The sequence below is a fragment of the Phoxinus phoxinus genome (assembly GCF_949152265.1).
Source record: "Phoxinus phoxinus genome assembly, chromosome: 3".
Taxonomy (NCBI): Eukaryota; Metazoa; Chordata; class Actinopteri; order Cypriniformes; family Leuciscidae; genus Phoxinus; species Phoxinus phoxinus.
In genome coordinates this window covers 14,824,783-14,846,841 of record NC_136878.1, presented here as the reverse complement: position 1 = coordinate 14,846,841, position 22,059 = coordinate 14,824,783, and the positions used below count along the sequence as shown (strand labels likewise).

Genomic DNA, 22,059 nt, shown 5'->3' with positions numbered 1-22,059 from the left:
CACTCATTAAAGACTTCCTCAACACGCTTCCATTACACACTTTTTAGACGAACTGCTTTAGACCTTCATGTAAGTAAAATTAAAAGTCCACACTTATGATTTACATTTTTAGAGGAATTTCAGTCAAGCAAGAAAAAAAAAATCAAATATCAACCAAAACCTGTGCAGCTGTGCCAGAATCTGGTTTCATGTATTTACTTCTATAGGCTACTGTAATGTGCATCTTATGTATTTTTTCTGCCTTAAGAGTTTTCAAATGGGATGAAGCTGAGCATAAAGGAAGCACATTTTACGATCTGTAATGATAAACTGATGTGCTACCCAGGCTTCCGGAGTTTGCTTTATATGCTCCTGTAAAATTCAGTTCTGAGAGAGCAGCCAGAGACACAACAATCCAGATGCAGAGTCTGATCCGTTTACTGACCGCAGTCAGTCACAGAACTTTTCCATTCTACACAACCCTTCTGTCAGCCACTGTTCATTTAATACATACATCTGCATAGAATTCTGTAGAACAACAAAAAGCCGTTAAATGTCGTTAAATGTTTACTTTTCGTTTATTTTCAGTCATGAATTCTCTTCGATGGGGAGGAATGCTATAGGATTCTGCGGCTGATCTTTATCACAGAAATTCATTGGCAGTAAATGATGTAAGAATTTTCATTTTTTGGTGCTATTGGGACCCCTTTAAAAACAATCTGTATGGGTAGTTGAAATAATATATGTCCATGAACTTTTTCAGCATTACATATAGGCTACAGTTGGTTCCAAAAGTTGTAAGATCACTAATCAGACCATACATTAAATTTAATCTAATTTACAGTAATAATTGTTTTCCATCGCAAATTATATACCAGCATAAATATTAAATAAAACCCATACATGACTTTCAAGGAATGTTCCAAAAAAGCATCTTGTTAACTTGGGCAATGTCACAAATTGTAATAAAAACGTATTTACTTAAAACAAACAAAAATTATTTCCAGGTATAAAATTACGTCATCTTACGAAGCTCACTTGGCTCCCACTATAAGAGAAAATAATATATTACACGAAACACGATAATATATTATTCAATTTATAGAAGTCAAAAGTTTGGAATAGGCTAATTGAAAAGATTTTTTATGTTCTTGAATATTTATACTACAAAATACTGCATTTATTTGATCAAAAGTACAGTAAAATCAGTTTTATTGTGAAATATTATTACAGTCTAAATCTTTGAAGATATTTTAAAATGTAATTTATTCCTGTAATGTCAGAGTTGATTTTTCAGCAGCCATTACTTTAGTCACATGATCCTTCAGAATATATAACAGTCACATGATTTTATATATTCTTTTTTTTTTTTTTTTTTTTACAATTTTAAAAAATACAATACAGTTAAATTGCATTATGTTGTTTACCACTAGAAGGCAGCAAACTCCAGACTTGTGTCCCGTGGCAACTTTGAGGCTCTCTGTCTGCCTGACGTCTGGATTCCTGCCAGCTCCGCTCATGCACCCCGTCTCACCCCGATCCCTCTTCAGTCTCCAGACCCTGATATATGTAATCTCAGAGGATAGATCTAATTAAGTCCTCTGTCTATTTTATTCCACATGACATTTCTAACACCCATGAGCCTTCAGAACCGCAGGGGGAGGAAGAAAGAGGGGATTCTTTGTGTTTCCTTAATTACAGTCATCCTAACATTTCTTTCTCTAGATTATGTTTCACCCATGCAGGCATCCTATCCCAGCTCCCATCAAAAGCTTCCCATCCCACCATTCACTCATGGTGCTGCTCAACAGAACATTCTCCAACAAAACCTCAAAGAAAAAAAAAAAGCACATCAGTCAGGTTCAGGGTGGACAGACTCTAACTTATGTGTATATACGTACAGGATATAGGTATGAGAGCATAAATTTAAGAGACTTGTCTTTTCATGTCCGATCTGCATATGTTTATGCTTTGGCATGTCACATTTTTCATACATAACCTTTGGGTCACCAGAGGAATTCGACCCATTCTTATAGAACTTGATATTTCCTGCTTCTGAAGGCTCAAAGTTTGCCCAAGAAAAAGCAAGAGTATGGAAAATTTATATCTGTATCAAATAGAGCAGAAAGGAACTTTTCCACCTGGGATATCTCCACCTTTTTTTTTTCTTACTCTCTTCTTTTGTCTGAGTCTAGCTGATTCTTTGTTATAAATAGATTCATTATGGCCAGGTGAGCCGATTCTTTATAATTAAGTGGGACAAAATCTTTCCGACACAGTGTAGAGAACATATAAGCAGCTTTGCCAACACTAAGTTTAGAACAAAGTGCCCTCTTCTCAGCAAACCCTTGCTTTTGGGAATGTTTAAAGTGGCGACAAGTGCTCAATGTTTGCACCAGGAACTCCATTAACAATAGAGGTGACCACAAGGAGTGTTCATTGGGGGCACTTTTAAAAGTTTACACAATCAATTCAAGGCTATAAAGAGTGTTAACCGCTTGGATGAAAAGAAGCGTGAAGCAGAGTCAATCTTTAGCTGGAATGGTAAATAATCAGAGGTGGTTTTTTAGCATATAGGAAGATTCCATGTTCAATACAAGTCAAGCTCAATTTTCAGCATTTGTGGGGTTGTTTGACAGAAAACTGTTACTGTGAATCGCTTACTCAGATCTGCCTCCTTGCAATCAACAATGGATAGAACCTAATTGTTAATGGATAGAACCTTTTCCAATAATGTTTCATCATATACATTACAATTTGGAAGAAAATTATTTTCTCTAATTCTGAAAGGCCAACGTCACAACTTTATTTGTTGCTGAAAAGTTGGTCATTTTAGGGTTTTAGGCATTACTTTTTTGTCTTGGCAAAGAAGTTTGTAAAATGTCATTTTTTTTTTTTACAATACACATTGTTTCAAAGCATCTTTACAGAAAATCATGATGCTAATGTTTAAGAATATCTTCATGACTTATTGCATTTAGTAGATTTGAGCTGGGCGATAATTTACATTTTGTTATCAACATTATTTCGCCTCAAGAACTGTCGATTAAGCTTTAATTTCTTAGTAGAGAGATAAAGACAAAGAGAATCAAGTAGCAAAACAAGAGTGGTTGTTAATACAAAAACTCCCACCATCACCACCGGCCTCCCTCCTTATTTCTTTTGAAGCCAAGATTATTTTCAGCCGTCTTCCACAGCAGGGATTTATATTAACCCTGAAATGCTCCAGTGCCTGCTTGGCATGACTTTGCACCTGCTGCTTTTTAAAATGCCATGGGTCTTGACATGTCACACATCATCTTATTGTAACGTTCTTGCTTTCTTTTTCTTTCGGATTCGGCACAAGGAAAAAAGCCTGTTCAATAAAACAGGATGCACTAATACCCATCTACTTTCCAATGTCAAAACCTAACATTCTGCTAGATCATTTTTGAGCTTCATTTTACTCAAACAGTCAAACCTGTCAAAGTAAGACAAGTGGCATCCTCTCAACACCTGCAGCTCTTGGCCGCCCGTGTGATTGATGCCCCTGCTCCGTGCTTTGCTTATTTCTCTGGCTGTCAGGGGGTCCGCTGAGCGCAGTCACCTCGACCTCAGATATAGATGAGTGGGCTGGAGTTCATACTGCCTGCTGAGCCAGGTGTTTAGCTTGGACGTGGACCACAGTTTTGCGGTTTAGAAACCCCTCAGTTCTCCTTTTTCACCAGGCAGAGGAAAGGTTAGAGCAAACTGTGTTCTTGCGGTTCTCATTCTGTATCACTCTCTCCTCTTGGCCCATGCTGGATGCTATTCAGACGTTAGACTGTTTTTTTGTTGTTTTTTTTGAAAAATGTAACGATTCTTTTCAAAAAGTATCAATTGGTTTTTGAAAAAGTAGCGATTCTTTTCGAAAATGTAGTGATAGTATATTTATTGCATTTTGAATAAATGTATAAATGCATTTTGAATAAATATAGTGATTCTTTTCCTGAAAAAGTAGCGATTCTTTTTTTAAAAAAAAGAAGTGATTGTATTGATTGATTGTATGTATTGATGCATTTTGAATAAATGTAGCAATTCTTTTTTGAAAAAGTAGTGATTCTTTTTTGAAAAAAGTAGCTAATCTTTTTTTTTAAGTAGTGATTCTTTTTGAAAATGTAGTGGTTGTATTGATTGATTGTATGTTTTTTTTTTTTGACAAAGTATCGATTCCTTTTGAAAAAGTAGGGGGGGGGGAAGTACAGATTTTTTTAGAAACAGTAACGATTCTTTTTTTAAAAACGTACTTTTTGGAAAATTGAGAGATTCTTTTTTTAAAGTAGCGATTCTAATTGAAAATATAGTGATTGTATTGATTGATTGTATGTTTTTTGGCAAAGTATCGATTCCTTTTGAAAATGTAGAAAAAAGTAGTGATTTGTTTAGTAAGAGTAATGATTCTTTCTTTAAAACTAGTGATTGTATTGATTGATTGTATGTATTATGCATTTTGAATAACTGAAATGCAATTTAAATAAATGTAGCAATTCTTTTTTTAAAGTAGCGATTCTTTTTTTTTAAGTAGCGATTTTTTTTAAAGTAGCGATTCTTTAAAAAAAAGTAGCAATTCTTTTTTAAAAGTAACAATTATTTTTTAAAAGTAGCGATTCTTTTTTTAAATGTAGCGATTCTTTTTCCAAAGTATCAATTATTTTTTCCATGTAGCGATTCTTTTTCCCATGTAGCGATTCTTTTTTAAATGTAGCGATTCTTTTTTCAAAGTATCGATTCTTTTTTAAAGTTGCAATTATTTTTCAAATGTATAGCGATTCTTTTTTTAAGTATCGATTCTTTTTTTAAATGTAGTGATTCTTTTTTTAAAGTATCGATCCTTTTTTAGATGTAGCGATTCTTTTTTTGCTGTAGCGATTCTTTTTTAAAAGTAGCGATTCTTTTTTTAAATGTAGCGATTCTTTTTGTTTAAGTATCGGTTCTTTTTTAGATGTGGCGATTCTTTTTTTTAAAGTATTGATTCTTTTTTAGATGTATAGATTCTTTTTTTAGAGTCTCGATTCTATTTTAAAAGTATAGATTATTTTTTAAAGTATCGATTCTTTTTTAAAGTGTCGATTCTTTTTTAGATGTAGCGAAAATGTAGGGAAAATGTAGAGATTCTTTATTTTTATAGTAGCGATTCTTTTAGACAATGTAGCGCTTGTATTGATTGATTGTATGCATTGATGCATTTTGAATAGATGTAGCGATTCTTTTGGAATAAATGTATCAATTGTGAATCAAATGCAAATCGAATGTGAATTGAATTGAATTAATTTGATTCATATTGGATTCGGTTCGATTCACATTTTACAATTTTAATTCTATTCACAATTGATTCGAGCCAAATCCCATTTGATTCCCATTCGATTCGATTAAAATTCCATTCACATCCGATTCACTTTCAATTCCATTTACATTCGATTTTATTCGCATTTGATTCACATTTGATTCACTTACCTCTTTCTTTGTACCTGAGCAGAGTCTTACAGAAAATCGGTGAGGTAGGCTTGTCCTTAAATGTGACAAAATGTGAATGGGCAAAACAGGAGATGCAATACCTAGAATTCCTGCAGGCCAACGGCAAGGTTCGACCACAGGTGGACAAGGTGAAGACCATATGAAACTGTCCAAGACCTTGGACAAAGAAAGAGGTACGTGCCTTCCTTGGACTGGTCGGATGGTACCGAAGGTTTATACCAGAGTTCTTCACCACAAAGATGGTTTGCAACCCAGTCCCCAGGACGGAAGAAGCTGAGCGGCCATTTCAACAAGTGAAGTTCAACAGCCCACCTACCTATGCCTACCTTCATTGTCCTCCTCCAGAGACTCGTTGCCTTGGACCCATTAGCTTCATCGTGCTTGTCTTCAATCCTGCAAGCAGAAATAACCTATCAGCTAAGTGTGACTGTCATTTGAACAGCATATTATGCTCTTCACTCACCTGTCTGCCAATCTTCCAGATCTTCATCAACCCTTTATTAAAGAACTATTACTTTTACCTTCGTGTCTCCTCTCCTGTTTAGTGACAGACATACAAGCCAGTTGCTATGCCTGCGCAAAAGCACGTTTAAATTAGGCTTTGGAATGTCTGATGACTCTAAAGAAAGAGAAGGAAAATATTTTAAAGATAATTTGTTTTTTCTGGCAAGATATGTACACAAATGAATTTCGGTCTATATAAAATTAAACGAGATTCTGTGCAAGCGCTTTCAATGAGAAGGTAATTTCTAAATACACAGGTGCATAGACTGCCTCCCCAATCCCAGCACAATAAAAGATTGTAAAACTGCATACAAATTTACTGAATCCCTTAAATGAAGTGAATATTGCATCAAAATATAAAGTATACAAATTAATCAATTTTAAATCATTTTTAAACATTTACCCATCATTCCTGTTCATGCGTCGACACCTCTCGCAGTCCTTTCAGTTGTTTACACTGTATGAGCTGCTTGATCCACACCACTTGGTTAATTCATGATGACAAGCTATGAAACAATAGGCTATAATCAATAAGTGGATTATTAGGTTCAAATATATCAGATAAATGAGCAGAGACAACTGAAGTAGAGTGACGACTGACCAAGGGAGAGCCGGTGGGACGAGGGAACCCAGTGGAGCTGCAAGGTCGAGGGTCTCTGGTGGAGCCAAGGCTGGGAGGATCCAAGGCGATGAATACCGTAAGAGGCCAAAGGTGGAGCCACTGGATCCTCTCCCTCAGGCGAGGCTGGTGGTTGCACGACCCGAGGCATCACGACGCAGCAAGGCGTTCCCGAGGAAGAAGAAGGGCTGGAGGACTGGTTGAGCTTTGCGGTGAAGGTGACAGAGGTCAACTTGACGTGATTAATAACAGTAATTCCATTACCCAACAGATCGATGATACAGTCTTACTGCTGCCTTGAAACAGCGATGATGATGAACAAAGAGATGTTTCACAGTCCATACAAGTTTCAGTGCTTTTCTTGAAACAGTGATGATTCAGAACAGACATATATTTTACAGTCCATACAAGTTTCAGTGCGGTCTTGAAACAGCGATGATGAAGAATAAACATAATATTGGGTGGGATAAAGTGGGAGGGAGTGTGCACTTCTACCTGTATCCCCTCAGCTGCTGGCTCACACCCCTGGTCAGACTCACTATGGGACACCGGCTCCGGGGCAATGGTCAGCGCTCTCCCTTCCTCTTTGGGCTCTGGCTCGCTCATCGTGGCGGGCGGTCGCTCTCCATCTGCGGGGGGCTCTCGGGAAGTCTCCGCGGTCATGGGTGGTGGTGGATGGGGTCTGGCTGTAGTCTGGATCAGGGGTAGACGCTCTCTAGACAACGGATGATGGCCTCCCTCCAGTCTAGTCCCTGGATGTCTGGGAGGTCTACTGGCTGGTGGTAGTTGTTTGAAAATCAATGCTCTTTTGGGCAATCGCCGCAAACTTTGCATAATCCATATTTGAGGTCTGGACTACTGTTAGCTAAGTGCAGACAGATAGATGACGATCAGGAATTTGAATAGTTTAATAAACATCCAACAGGTAAACAAAACCAGACAAACACTGAGTGAACGCGAGGAACTAAGGCCCGTTTACACGTACTTGGTTATTTTGAAAAACTGAGACATTTCCCTTCGTTTGTGCCCTTCGTTTACACTCAAACGGAGAATTCTCCTCTGAAAATGATTCTTTCTAAAAACTCCGGCCAGAGTGGAGATTTTGGAAAACTTTGCACGTTTGCATGTAAACTGAGAAAAACTGGTTTTAGGCATCCGACGTCACAGTATGTGACTATTTTCGGGATTCTGATTTGCTAACGTGGGCTTGAACTTCTCGTTACACTGCCACCTACAGGTTTGGCATGTTCTAGACGGCATATACACAGGTTTGTGTAACGAACACTTTTCTGAAAACTGTCAGGTGTGCACAATGTTATTTTTGAAAACGGAGAGGGGTGAAATGTCCGTTAAAATAGAAAAATAGCCATCCACATGTAAACGTAGCCTAAAATACACAAGGTGATGAACTAAATGATGAACAGCTGTGATTATGATTAGTGTCCGTGGAAACTGATGAGTGGCGGGAAACTCAAACAAAGGAACACATGTGACTGACAAAAAACTAAGTAAAAGTCCATTAAAAAGGAAACTAAGAATAAACAACTGAATAAGTGTGACAAGCAGGTTGGTATTTTCCACAACGTTTCTAAAACGTTTTATTTTGGTTACATTATTTTTTTTTATTGTAGGTGTGGTTTCTTTTATACCTTTTTTTAAATGTTGTACAGCAACATTACAACCAAAATACAATGTTAATGTTTACAAAAAGTTGTAAAAACATGGTGTGTTTGCTGGGTGGATTTCACCAAGTACAATATGTTCCGGAATCAACATCTTTTTTTAATTTTTTTATCCTGGAACAACATTCCAATCAACCAATCAGATTTTAGGAAAAAGTTTACAATTTATGACAAGTTTAGGCTTACAAACAAGGTTAGGTGCTTCATCAGTGTTATTCACCTATCATTTCCCTTTTATTTTAGGGATAAGTTATGGATAGGTGTAGGTTTTGGGGTAAGGATATAAGAAAATTAATGGTTTTATATAATATATATGACATATAAAAAACACACCAGTGAAACAATCAATGTCCATGAAAGAGATGCTTAAAATGAATGTGGATAGCTTGAAAGAAGACACATTCATAATCATTTCACATTCATAGACTTTTGATTGCAAACTTTGGTATACCGGTCATTTTGAGCCTAGGCCTATTGTGAGACATTATAGAGTTCTCTATTGCTTGGAGAAACAGCTTAGATTTCTGTATGCTGTGGATTTGCTTATTATTAGCCTCTTATGGCTGCATTTTTTTTTTACCGAGACTAGGCTACTACTTCTTAAACAATTCATAAATCCATTTGTTTCATGTCTAAAAGTTTTCACTGGAAGAGCAGGAAAGGGGGAGTGCTGCATGAGACGACAGAGAGAGAAAGAGGGAACTAGGCTGGGTGAAAAAAAACCTGCACGGGCTGTGGGACTCAAGGCGACTATAAAACCGCTTTCTTGCCCATTGTGTTGATGTAGTCAAGAAATATACCGTAACGTAGCCTACCTACAGAGAGACGGAGATGGAGGAGTGAGGCGGGACCGGTTTGTGTGGCTACTAAGAAACGTTTGTCTTGTGGTTTGCGAGGAAACTTTGCGAGGATATTTATTTGTGGCGGGGTCTGCCGATTTCTCTGAAACTTTAACTCTCGTGTTTGAGACGCAGCAGATAAACAAACCTTTTATTATTTGAATGCTCGTAAATTAAACGGCAGTTCAGAAATTAGTCTTGCGAGTCTTATATCAGGTCTCATATTTGCGAGATCAGCGGGTCAATATTAGAAGTTTTTTTTTTGCTGAGTAGGTTCTCTGATAGTTGACGCGGCTGAAATGGGAGCGCGTGACGGGCGCTCGTTGTCTCCGGTTCACCGGAGCTCTTTCCTCTTGTGGACGCTGCTGCTGATTCTGTGGCTGACATGCGTCCAGGGGACGTGGGGACCCGGAGTTTACAAATACCAGACCGGGACAGCACTCCACAAAGATCTGTCGAAAAGGTACGGTTTATGACATAACAGAAGTGGCATACCTAACAGAAGTAAAATGCAGTTGTCAGTTGAAGTTTTAAATAGTTTCGAGTAATGTTAACCATCTTTCTCCCACACGAACTACACATTTTATAATGTTTGCAGTCAATTCAAATCCTAAAGGATTTTAGTGGGGGGAAGGTTTTTTTTCATACTGAGTTTGAGATATCCAAACACGTTGTCTATAAATAATGAGAGCTCAGCTCTGAGACCAGTATTCATATTAGCCTTCAATGTTAATAACATTTATTACCAGTTTGAAAATCCAGTTGTCAGCATGTGCTTTGGAACATTACTGGGTTTTAGCTGGTCAAAGTCATTAGCTGATCCAAGTTTGCACACCGGCATAAACCAGATTTAGATGGTCAAGCTGAAAACATGGGACTGGTCAAGTATATGGCCATCTTTAAACCAGATAGAAACAAGCTACCATGTTTTAAAAAAACTGTTTAAGATAGAATTTCAACAGGAAATAGAGCAGAGTTTAATGATAATTTGTAAATTACTACATTTACTGTAGCTTTTATAGATATATGATATATTTATATATGATCTATTTATCAGTTGTATCACAGATTGTGCACAATATAATGCTAATTTCTCTGCTATCAACTAAATAGTCCTGTTGTGAGTCTGGCAGTCTGTTTCCTCTTTCCTGAGATGAGGAAACACCCATCTCTCCTGTCGGCACATTTGTCTATGGTCTATTCCAGTTAAAACATGCAGAAAATAGATTGGTATCACTGTCCAGATTCATTCTCAACTTCAAGTCGCCCAGAGAATGATTCCACGTTTTCAAAGTCTTACTTACAGGTTTGTATTTCTAAGCAAATACTAAATCAGACATAATCAGTGCTTTTTTTAACCAGTATATAATCTTTTTCATTGCCCTCCTCTAGTTCATGTGGATGATGAGGCTTTTTTGAGACATAACAAGGCAAGAAATTAGACAAAACATTCAACATGTAAGCCCTCCACTTCTATCCAGACTGCATCACCTTGACTGACCTGTAACAACAGCTTATGGCCTTGATCTGACCCTCATATCTTCATGCAAATATTTACTCTGTTTGGGTAAATGGCTTATAGTTGTTGTAGGTGGGATGTCTCTGAAGTGCGCAGGTGTGGAGGAGTCTTTGCTCTCTGTGCTGAAGGTTTGATCTCTCACCCCTCCTCCTGTCAGTCACAGACTGATGAAACAGACGGTGTTTACTAAACACATGCAGCTGCATCCTCTGCATGCTGCGAGAGGGAAGTTTATTGCACTGCTGTAAGATGATGCAGAGAGGAGGGGTCACAGACATCTTTGAGATGCCTTGGATAAGCAGCACTGTTTTCTGAGAGGTGCAATATATCACATATGTAAATAAAGAAATAATAAAAGAAATCAATAAGCAATATCAGATCAATATAAACCATATCTTAACCAATTACTTGCTGTCATAAAATACATTTAAAATTTGCACAATTTCAGTGTGACTTAAATGATCATTTGTCTTTTTAAAATGTTATTTACATGCTTTTGTCAGCGGAAACACAGGATCCAAGTGCAAAGGCAAGTTCTTGCAATAGTTCTTTAATGAAGAAACAAAGGCAGTATGTCGAGCAATGACACAAAACTTGTAATAACTCAAAGATGATGAACTTTGCAGAAGATCAGCAAAACGGAAGACTTCTGTCCAGGTTATAGATAGCAGAGCTGGTAACACAGGTGGCAGAAACACAGTCCTTGGAGAAGCCACAAAGCCGCAGAAAGTAGACTGAAGCAGAACACCAGCAGCAGGATGACAGGGCAGATGAAGCACACAAGACGGGCACAACTACTCTAGACTAGACAGGATAATGAAAGGTAAATCCTTATGCTGATAACATGACTCACATACACACGAAATAATCCGACTAAGAGAGAAACTAATGGGACTAAAGTGAGAACAGGTGTAACAGAGAAGCAGCACAAACTAATTGCAACGATGAACAGGTGGGAAAATAGACAGGGCCAAAGAGAGAGACAGATACAGAGAGAGAACAAACCCAGCTCATGACAGCTTTAGTCTGACTGAAGTCTAACTAGCATACCTACAAAATGTGGTTGTAGCTGGGCTTCATTCAGCATAAATACAGGTTAATCAGAATACTGTGACCCTGGATCACAAAACCAGTCACAAGTCGTACGGGTATATTTGTGGTAATAGCCAATACATTGTATGGGTCAAAATTATTGATTTTTCAATGAAAAGCTTATTCATTCAGCTTTTCAGATGATGTATAAATCTCAATTGCAAATTGACCCATGTGACTGGTTTTGTGGTCCAGGGTCACAATTGTCCTTGGCGTTGTGCACTTGCTCTGAAAGGTGCACAAAATATATTTAATCCTTCACATATTCGATTACACATTGTGTCATGTACCTTTACTGTAGTTCAGCTATGTACAATCCTACTGTACATATATTAAAACTGCACATTTAAAGGTGCTGTATAGATACCAGCCCATGATGATGAATACAGAACTTAGTTTCCCACGCTAGAGCACAGAGGAACAGTTTGTTCTACTTTCCAAAGCATCAAGAGAGGCTGAACACAACAGGCATATGAACTCTTGCCATAAATCATAATTAACCCCGATCCGCATCCTAACCTTGACCCTAAACCATTTTGCATATGGCAGTGACAGTGCCTGAAATATAAATGTCCTGAGAAAAAAACCCCTCAAGAATATCTGTCTAATTAGGGGCCGGTGAAGCCGAACACAGTTGGGGGTTAAGTCAGCAGCTATTTCCTGTTCTGCTCGGCTTCACTGCCCTGGAGAGCAGCACTCAGGGTGGGAGTGTGAGGCTTGGGGCCCCAGAGGGACCTTTAGCTGGTGACCCATCAACACCAGCAAGCATACCTCCACCTCCACCCTCATTCTGCCTCCACGAAAGCAGTGACACTTTGATGCTTAAGTATTGCTCCATGGGTTATACACATTAGATGTTTTTGTTTACTTTATTTGTTTTTTCTTCTACATTGTAAGTCGTAAGTTCCGCATTGCAAATTGTACAAAGGAAGAAGGCATTTTCATTTGAGATAATATGTTGAGTACAAGAGACTTAACTTGATTCAAGGCCCTGATAAACTCACGATATACAACATTCTTTTTCGTTCTTTGATTAAGTAAAAATAAGTTGGAAATATTTTTGCAGCAATATGCTTTTAACAAACGTCCCGATGCCGCCTCACTGCTGAGAGTTTAGATTAATAATATGTGCTGCACTCTTTTCTCTTAATAACAAATACACAATAGAAATGGCAGTGGTGAGAAAACAGCAGTTAAGAAAGCATCTGATCATAGCAATGTATATATGTTTGCACTAGCTCTGCAATTGACATTACTGTACACACTACACACATTGACATTACTGTACAGAATAGCTCTTTCGGCATTGTTCTGGACATTGTATAAGCATTTATATCATGTGTTATTGAATGGAAGAAAGGCTCTCTGGAGTGTGCGCGTAAACTTCACATCCTTTTGATTTTCCTGGCAATAATGTCCCGAATCCTTCACATAAAAATCAGTCTACAGGCTTTCATAGACACCCTAGGAAGTTGAGAAAGGTCTTGTCTTTTAACTATCGTTACAAGCTGTTTACACATTGGCGATAAAAAAGCTATTAATACATGAAAATTCTTATATAGCCCCTTTAAGAAGAATTTTATTCTTAAGAATGTTTTGTGAATCTGGCCACTGTTTTAGAAATAAAAATCTTCTAAACTGAAAACAAATGCTGCAACACCCTCATTTGATATCAGATATAAATAAAGATTGCCACATGGGTGAAGAGGCATGACACTCAGATCAATCAATCAATTAATCAAGGAATCGGTTTCACTGTGAGGATAGAGATACTTGGGGAAGAATGCACTGATCATCTTTATGATCTATGGGTGTTTCTGTGTGCGGTTTCACTCATCCATATCATTCGCTTCAGGGCTGTTTTCCCTCGAGACTGGTCCTTAAATCCGACTTTGGAGAAGGACTGTCTCCCGCCTTGGCCTTTGACCTGTCCTTTGAACCAGTCTTGAGCAAATCTCAGGGACAGAAGAGGGTACTTGTTCATTTCTGCTTTGCTTTGTCGTTCTTTCCCTTTTTTTCTCTTTTAGTACTTTTTGATGCTTTCTTTCAGCAGGCCATTAATCTTCTTTGTCCCTCACTGTTTTGCCTATATCGTTGGACGCCATGAACGTGGCCTAATTGGGTTATCTTACCCCCCTAGTGCATCCCAGGAGGGCTTCATTACTGACCCGATGATGAAATGCTCTCTTTCCAACCCTCCTGTCCAGCTGCCACAGCTCTCTATTGTCTTCTTGTTCAAACTTAATTTATTTGCCTCCAGAGTCAATAATCTTTGTAGTCTGTGCTACATTGCGGGAGTCAACATTTGAGTCTCAGCATTGTCTCACGCGTTGTGTGTTGAAAGCTAGCATTCATGCTTTAAATGAAGCGTGCTGCTTTTCATTTGGTCTAAAACAAGACAGTTTCATGATCATTCCTCTAGTTCGAATGCATGTGTGCGTTGTGCTGCTTTTATTTTATGGCTTTGCCTTGTTTGCCGCTCGCTGCGCGCTGAGTTGCACTCAGTCCAGCTCTGTGTGATTCTTGCCATCCCTTTCTGATTTGAGTCGTCTCCCCCTTACAGTCTGTGCTATGATCTGTGCACAATGCAGAGTTATTTATTAGGTTTCTGGTCCCATGTGTGTATGCGAGGAAGAGAGTCATTCTTTCGATCTGTTGGCCAAGTGCATGTTAATGCCAGTGAAATGTAGCATTGCTGGGCTGTTGAAAGCATTCACACCTTTTAACTTGAGTTTCATTACCTACCACATATCTGAGAGAGAATGAAGCTAGAAGCAATTTGTTGCAATGAAGCTTTCAGTACAATGTGTTCATTTTAAATTGCACTAAATTAATGTGCTATTTAATTTTTTTCTCTCCCATTTATCTATTTTAAAGTGCACTAAATGTATTTATTAAAAATTCTACATTGCACTAAATTGATGTGTTAAATTGGTAGCCCTATTATTTTATTAAACAAATGCATTCATTCATACACATTCTTTCACTGGAATATATAGTCCCCGACATGTAAACAATTGGAAAACAAAATTCTATGGGTTTTATTCTATTCTAAATTTTTAAGGCTACAACAATAAGTTGTAAGAATTAGAGAGTGGGTTGATAGCTGGGTTGCATAATGACCCCTCATAAACGCTTTGTGAAGGAAAGATGTTAGATTACAGGAATAATGGTCTATAAGTACTGCTCCTCCTCTTTTAACCCTCTGTCTCTCCCTGCCCCGAGGTTTAAATCTGGATCAAAGCAGAGTTTAGTTGGCTTTGCCTCCATCTTTCTGTTCAGAAAGCGGGCAAGGGGTCATTTCCCATTGAAAGGCTTTTGTGCTGTGTGTTGCTTATAAATCCTCTCATTAGTTCATATGGAGCTGGACTGTGTCCAGAATCATCTAGTTTTCATGAACATCAAGAGAATGGCATGCACTGTGTGCTGTTTTAAAATGGAGAGGGCATTTTGCATGGATTTTTTACATAGTTTTGTGTTTTAGATTCGAGGGGCTAATTGAAGGTACTGTTGTTGGGGAAGTACCAAATGAAGTCAGGATCAGATGATAGTGGAGGGGGTTGAACAATTCAAATAAATCGCCCTGTTCACTAAGCTGGCTGTGTGGGAACTGTGTTCTGATGGCTGTGCCGCTCTAGATCTTTATCTGCATGCCCATTGCCCGGACGCCTACTCCTACTATTTGGAAGTTCGGCTCATTTCTGTGTCTATTCATCCTATGTAGTATTTGCAGGCTAAAATGATCCTAAATGGACAGAATCAGTTGGTTGGAGTTCAGAGCAACTGAAATCATGGTGAAATATGGGAGCAATTATATGTGATAGTTTTTGCTCAGATGAAATAACATGATTGAGGTGATGTGACTGTACAAATACAGTTTTTTAAACCGCCAAAATTAAATTTCTGTCATTTACTTATGCTCATGTCATTCCAAACACATATGACTTTAATTGTTTTTTGAAACACAAAAGAAGTTGATTTTATTGGATGGCATAATAATTAAGCTTTAAAACGTACAATTTTATTTTATTTTGTTGCGTTATTTCTTTCAACCAATCATTACTCTCTGAGTCTGTGTATGTTTAGGTTGATTTGACAACAAAGGAAGTTGATGCAGGATGCATGGCCTGCTTTGGTAAATTATGTGTAATAATAATTTTTTTGTGCAGTTGTATTTATGGTAGAGTTTAAATGTGCATTCCTGTGTTTCCTAGAGAAGGGCAAGGGTATGATTTGTGGTTCTAAATTCAATAAAAAGCAGATCACAGAAATAGCCCCATGGTCTTCAGCTGTGACCAGACTGGCTTCTGTGTTTGTGTGTGTTTGTTGGCTGGGCTAGAACAGTTGGGCAGGTAGTGACCGGATAAGCCTGTGGTCACCCCAGTTCTGTTCCAGACTCTGTGTCCCAGTGGCCCTTGTCTCAAGCAGGGCATGGAAACCCCCTAAAATTCATATAGGCGTTTGGAAATATCTGGCATATTTGAGGGCTGGTTCTGTGGGCCACCGTTTTAGCAGGTTCTGGGAAAGGGCTGGGAAACGGCACATGCAAGAGATGTTAATGTGTGAGCCTGCCATGAGGATGGTTTCATGTTAGACCCCATGTTGCTTATGGTTGCAACTTCATACAGTATATGTATGTAAAAATACAAACCTGCAATACATGCACATCATTATACAATGTTTAAGTGTGCTTGAAAACACAATACCATTAATTTCCTGAAATCTACAGACAGACAATCTACACGAATACAGGCAGATTGATGCTGATTATTGAGCGTGTATGGCCCTCTGGCCTGTGTGATCATAGCTGTGCATAAGCTGAGCCATTGATAATAACCACTGAAGTATAGTAGATATAATGACCTCCATATGTTACACGTGCATTAACTCTCTTTGAATTCTGCTCCACATCTCTTTGACTTATGTTTGCTCAACTTGAGGCATAATGGTTCATACGAAGGTCTGTTTGAGGTGAACTTATCAATGGCTCTTTGTTTCAAGCCATTCCGTGTAAAAATCATGAGGGAGCTCAGGGGGAAAGAGATCTGATTGGTGTTTCTCTTCAAACCCACGTTCATTCCTTTCTTTTGTGACTTCTGGCATGTGCCGAGATCCTGGGCTTGGGCCGTGCAGCTTTGTTTTGGTTCTCTGTGTTACTTTCCGCCTCTCCTCTGTCCTGACTCTAGTCTGCTCCTCATCAGGGCTGGATTTGCCACTGGCTTCCCAATTAGAAGGTTCCACATTATGTAGGGCGCATTAGTGATTACCGTAGCAAACTTTCCAGATGACTTTTGTCTTCCAGGCTTGTTTTCTCTCGTTTGCATTTTCCGCTCAATAATGAGACTGAAATATGACTGAAATCATACCTTGAGTGGCTTTCTGCATTACATTGCTGTTACGAAGATGCCCTATAGCATGTTTTAGGGCAGGAACGTATTACTCCAAATAAGCCTTTCAAAACACAGTCAAATCTTTCCGGTAGACTGTCCCATTTTCTAAGACCTTTTTTGAGACATTGTTTGGGTTAAAGTTACTTTTTCATTTTAATATTGGATTAAAATATATGGAGACCTGATTCAAGGATTTGTCCTGCAGTCGCTTTTCAAGCTGTGTGAAGTGTTTCTCGGCTTTTCAAGCTGTGTGAAGTGAAGCCGTGATAAAAAGCAGCACAAAAGAGCCACTCTTTCTCCCAGGGACTGTGCCTCTGCTCCGGTTTTGGCTCAGGTTTCTAAAAGCTGTCTTAAATCTAGATGAGGAGCCCACACGCTCACACATGCGGGGCAGTGACCCCCTCCGTGACTTGACCTGCTGGTAGTGCTGCGGAAAGAATAAAAATGGGCGGATGCGATTTGCTAGAGAAAGGCCGCAAAGTAAACAGCACTGACAATGCTCTCCTGCCAGGCGTACGGGTCATTTAACCTGTGTAAACACCATAAAGAGTTTTCAAAAGAGATGGTTAGACTGTTGAAGTACGGGCGTCCAACGAAACATTGATCACTTTTACAGTATGTGTGAGTAGGATTAGATCATTTCATGGCCAGCTATGTGTGTGTTATTATCCTTATGTCATCAGAATCATCCAATTCATTGAGGGGTCAATTAGATTGCTCTGATTATCATAATCCTCTCTCTTTTAGAAACTGGTGTCCTCAGACGGTGACAAAGACTGTGACTTGTCAGGTACAGAATGGCACCACGCTCCAGAGAGTCTATCAGACTTGCAGGTGGCCTCAGGGTTGCAATGGGGGAAGGTGAGTTTATCATCAGCACACATTCACTTAGGGTTTTATATCATTTTGGGAACCTCTCATTGGTCACTTTTACATATGCAGCCTGTTCAGTAAATGTGTTTGTGTTAGTAGGACAGTAACACTGTTCCAAAAACATTGCATGTGTAAAATTATAATCCCATAATTATATTTTGCAGTCCTTGACAGGACCTTGTAAAAACCAGTAACTGTTGCATGACGTGCGTGATATAACTGTTCAAAAGTGTGGGGTCAATACAACTTTTATTTTTTTTTATAAAAGAAGTCTCATATACTCACAAAGGCCATTTAATAAATAATACAGTAAAACAGTAATGTTGTACAATATTAGTACAATTGAAAATAACAGTTTTCTATTTTAATGTTTTTTATAATATTTTTTTGTAAGAATGTAAATGTCTTTACTGTCACCTTTGGTCAGTTTAATGTTATTAATAATTGGTGAATACAAGTATTGCTTTCTTAAATAAATCTTTCTGACCCCAAACTTACATTTTCATTTCAAAATAGTTCCAAAACAGTTGTCAAAGACATTTATTATGATTAAATAATGATAATTTTTACTCAATAAATAATTTTAATGAATGCATGTGAATTGCTGTGTGAGAAAATTACAACGCTAACTATCTATCTAGCTACACAATGAAAAGTTGAAAAATGTCATCAACATTTTTATTGTTGGGTGATAGTGTTTTTTAGAGTTTCTTGTGTGAAAGAAGCTGCATGTAAACTTAAAAAAAGCATTAGCATTTTACGTTTAGATTTTACTGTCTTTTTAGAGTCATCTGGTAAACATACTTTCAAACAGACTAACATTTTATGTGTGTGTGTTGCAGCTATCGCACTGTGGTCCGGCCATCCTATAAAGTTGTGTACCGCACCATCACCTCTCTGGAGTGGAAATGTTGTCCTGGATACAGCGGATCTCAGTGTGAGGAAGGTAAGACTGACCAGAGATGACATTTGTAGCCTGATACAGAACTACACGCAGTTGTGAAGAAGGAATCTCTATGCTGTGCTCTATGCTTTGTCAGTGTTGGGGAATCTACTTTAAGTTTTACTATAAGCTCAACTTATAATTTCAAGTAGTCAAACTACAAGCTACTCTTTTGAAACCTATAGTTTGCTACATTAACTATCTGGTTATAAAACACATTTTTACAAAATGACAAAAAAACATCAATATTGCAAACGTTTTACTTAGCCTTAAATCTATTGTGTAATCTTCCATTTTAATGTGGAACATTATGTGTGTGAAGCGATTGTCAGCATTGCCAATTTTGTCACAGTCATGAGATAAATGAAGATCTGCATGCTGCTGAGGGAATAATTGGAATACAATCAGAATTTTATTTCGAATGTTATCGTTTTTATTGTTGCAGCATATTTATTATGATTCAACTTGTACAGTCTTTTCTTATAATTCATATATAATGACATGGCACCTGAATAACATAACACTATTTTTCATCATACCTGATTAATGATTGTAAACTATGGTAGATGTGTTTAGATGAAGTATCTGTGATGAATTGTACATCAATAAATCACAACAATCCCATGCTATGGGAACTGCCATTCATACAACAAGCTACAGCGGAATTTATTTTTTCAAAGTGTGATGAACTAAATAAAACACGTAAATATGCAGTTAAAAGAATGCAAAAAAAGTTTATAAAAACACTCCAATACAAAGGCAGCATTTAACGGAATCTGACTACATTTTTTATATCTATTATATTTTAAAACATATTGCATAGGGACTGCATTAAAAAAAAAAACAAATTAGCTTCAATTACTTCAGAGAGAATATATTTCCTCATTTAGTTTCCACAACATAGTGTGACAAAAAGCATCCATGTAGCGTTTCATCATGCAACTCTGTGGAAAATGTTGCTGGAAAAAGCTCCACTATTTTGGAAACTGCTGAACAGCTGTCGCACTGCTGAGAAGAAAAAAAATATATAGTTGCGTCTCTACTCTATTCCCCAACACTGTTCTTGGTGCAGCACTAGATATGATCTGGGAATAAGAAATGATCCACAAGTGTTTGGGGTCTGTGAGGTAGCCATGTTTGTTATTTAATGTTTACAGAGGCTCACACAAGGAGACCACCCCACAACTAATGTCCTGCCCTGGCTACAGCTTACATCTCACTTTGACTTTGACTTCTTCTAGTTCGCTCCTCTGTCTCTGTTTGTAAATCATGTCCCAATGTCAGGAGAGCAACTAGTGGAGAAGAGAAACGGGATGGATGGCTATTGTGAGACTGCGAAAGTATGCGTGTGTGCGAGTGAGCGTCTGATTAATGTGAGTGTCTCAGCTGTGTTTGGATGCTGTTTCTGGCTGCTTTGCTCTGTGACTGAGTGTGTGTGTGTGTGTGTTTGGCTGCATTCTCTGAGTGTCAGCCAGAGCCTCATTGTGAGTCGTGCTGGGAGTAACTGAGAGGACCAGCCAGGAGCCATGAGTCTCCTATCCTCTCCGAACTGCACCAGGTCTTGTGTGATTTGGCCAAAGGTGGGCTCTCTAAGTGGTGTTTGAACCAGCTGTACCCACTGACACACTAGTAGTTTATAAATTGTCGTTGGACTCCTAAGGTCCGCTAAATGATTCAATGTGGTTGGCATTCCCAAGGTGTGGCAAGTAAGTCTTTATTTGACTGAACTTTAATTTACTTGTATAGACAGTTTTAGCTTTAATGTGTCTTGTAAATTTGTGTGTGTGTGTGTGTGTGTGTGTGTGTGTGTGTGTGTGTGTGTGTGTGTGTGTGTGTGTGTGTGTGTGTGTGTGTACTAAAATGTCAAGTAGTAGCTGAACGCTAACTGTACTTACTTACTACTTTCTGTCTGTGAGGCAAAGTGGATTTGCAGCCAATGGCTAAAGAAACTTAAAAGGATAAAATGACATTTTTGGCAACATTTTCTCACCCTCATGTTGTTCAAAATACATATTTATAGCTTTTTTTTTTTGGAAAACAAAATGCGATGTTTTACACAACATTTGCAGTTAGACTTCGATTGATTGATTTTATTTTATTTCATTCATCCAATTCATAATTGATGCATATTTTGATACATTTATTCAGATTCATACATTTTTAGTTATGTCTAGTTTGCTTACGTATAAAAAAACGTCTCAGCTATTGCTGTAAATGATACAAACATGATTTTGTATTAATTATTGTTTATGTAGTTGAATCAAATAAATCAGTGAATAGTTATAATAAATGTTATTCATTTTTTCTTATATATATTCATATTTTATCTAATATATATTTTATGTTATGCATCTGATGGATTCAGCTAATTCATTCAGTGTCCATCAAACTGATTTAAGCACTAGCCTAACTTCTGAGTTTTTGAGTTTTTTTAAAATGATTAATTAAAGGAATAATTCACCCAAAAATGAAAGTTCTGTCATCATTGACTTATCTTTATTTCGTTCCAAACCCATAAGAAGAAGTTTATCTTCGAAACAAAAATGAATATATTTTTATTTAAACCTGAGAGATTTCTGCTTAATCAAAAACATGTACAAACATTTTTAATCTAAATTAAAAAAAGATCAGTCACTGTTCTCTGAAACTCTTACTCCCGTAACTCTCATGTAAGTCTTGGTGGATTATGGGTAAACTATTTTCTGCTCTTAGATTCATAAAAAAAATGCAACACTGACCATTTAGTAGGTATGCGTTTATCTCATGGACACACAATAACTGTGTTAACTTAGTTGAGTTAAAGAACAGAAATGAGTCAATAGGGCAAATCCAATTTTGATGATTGCTTTAAAAGTTCCTTATTTTGGGAATGAGTTTACTTTTATCCAAAGATGAAACCATACAGACAAACACACCCACACCGCCAACCAAAATGCAAATCTTTCATAAAATGACATACCCCAAAGGCTGCAGACATCCATGAAATGAGAGATAAAGTGGGTGAATTAAGTTAAATCTGTTCCTTATAAGAGAGGGATGATGAAATGGAGAAAGGAGACCATCTTAAGTGGGACGCTCTGAGGCCTGTGAAAACGAATGTCTTATCTGTACCATGTGAGACAAACT

The 22,059-nt window shown here is 37.8% G+C and overlaps 1 protein-coding gene across 5 annotated transcripts in view; it reads left to right on the top strand.

The window, feature by feature from the left end:
- Positions 1 to 8,101: 8,101 nt before the first annotated feature.
- emid1 (EMI domain containing 1) overlaps positions 8,102 to 22,059 on the top strand; it is a gene marked incomplete at its 3' end in the record, with an annotated part of 67,327 nt that continues 53,369 nt past the window's right edge. The window contains exons 1-4 of one of the 5 annotated variants that reach the window (XM_079605776.1): positions 8,102 to 8,161; positions 9,390 to 9,579; positions 17,865 to 17,978; positions 18,833 to 18,936. In XM_079605776.1, coding sequence (XP_079461902.1) covers positions 9,416 to 9,579; positions 17,865 to 17,978; positions 18,833 to 18,936 — 382 coding nt within the window. In that variant the 5' untranslated portion in view covers positions 8,102 to 8,161; positions 9,390 to 9,415. Of the gene's footprint in view, positions 8,162 to 8,905; positions 9,580 to 17,864; positions 17,979 to 18,832; positions 18,937 to 22,059 lie in introns of those variants that run through there. The other 4 variants (XM_079605775.1, XM_079605774.1, XM_079605773.1 and 1 more) reach the window with 4 other exon arrangements.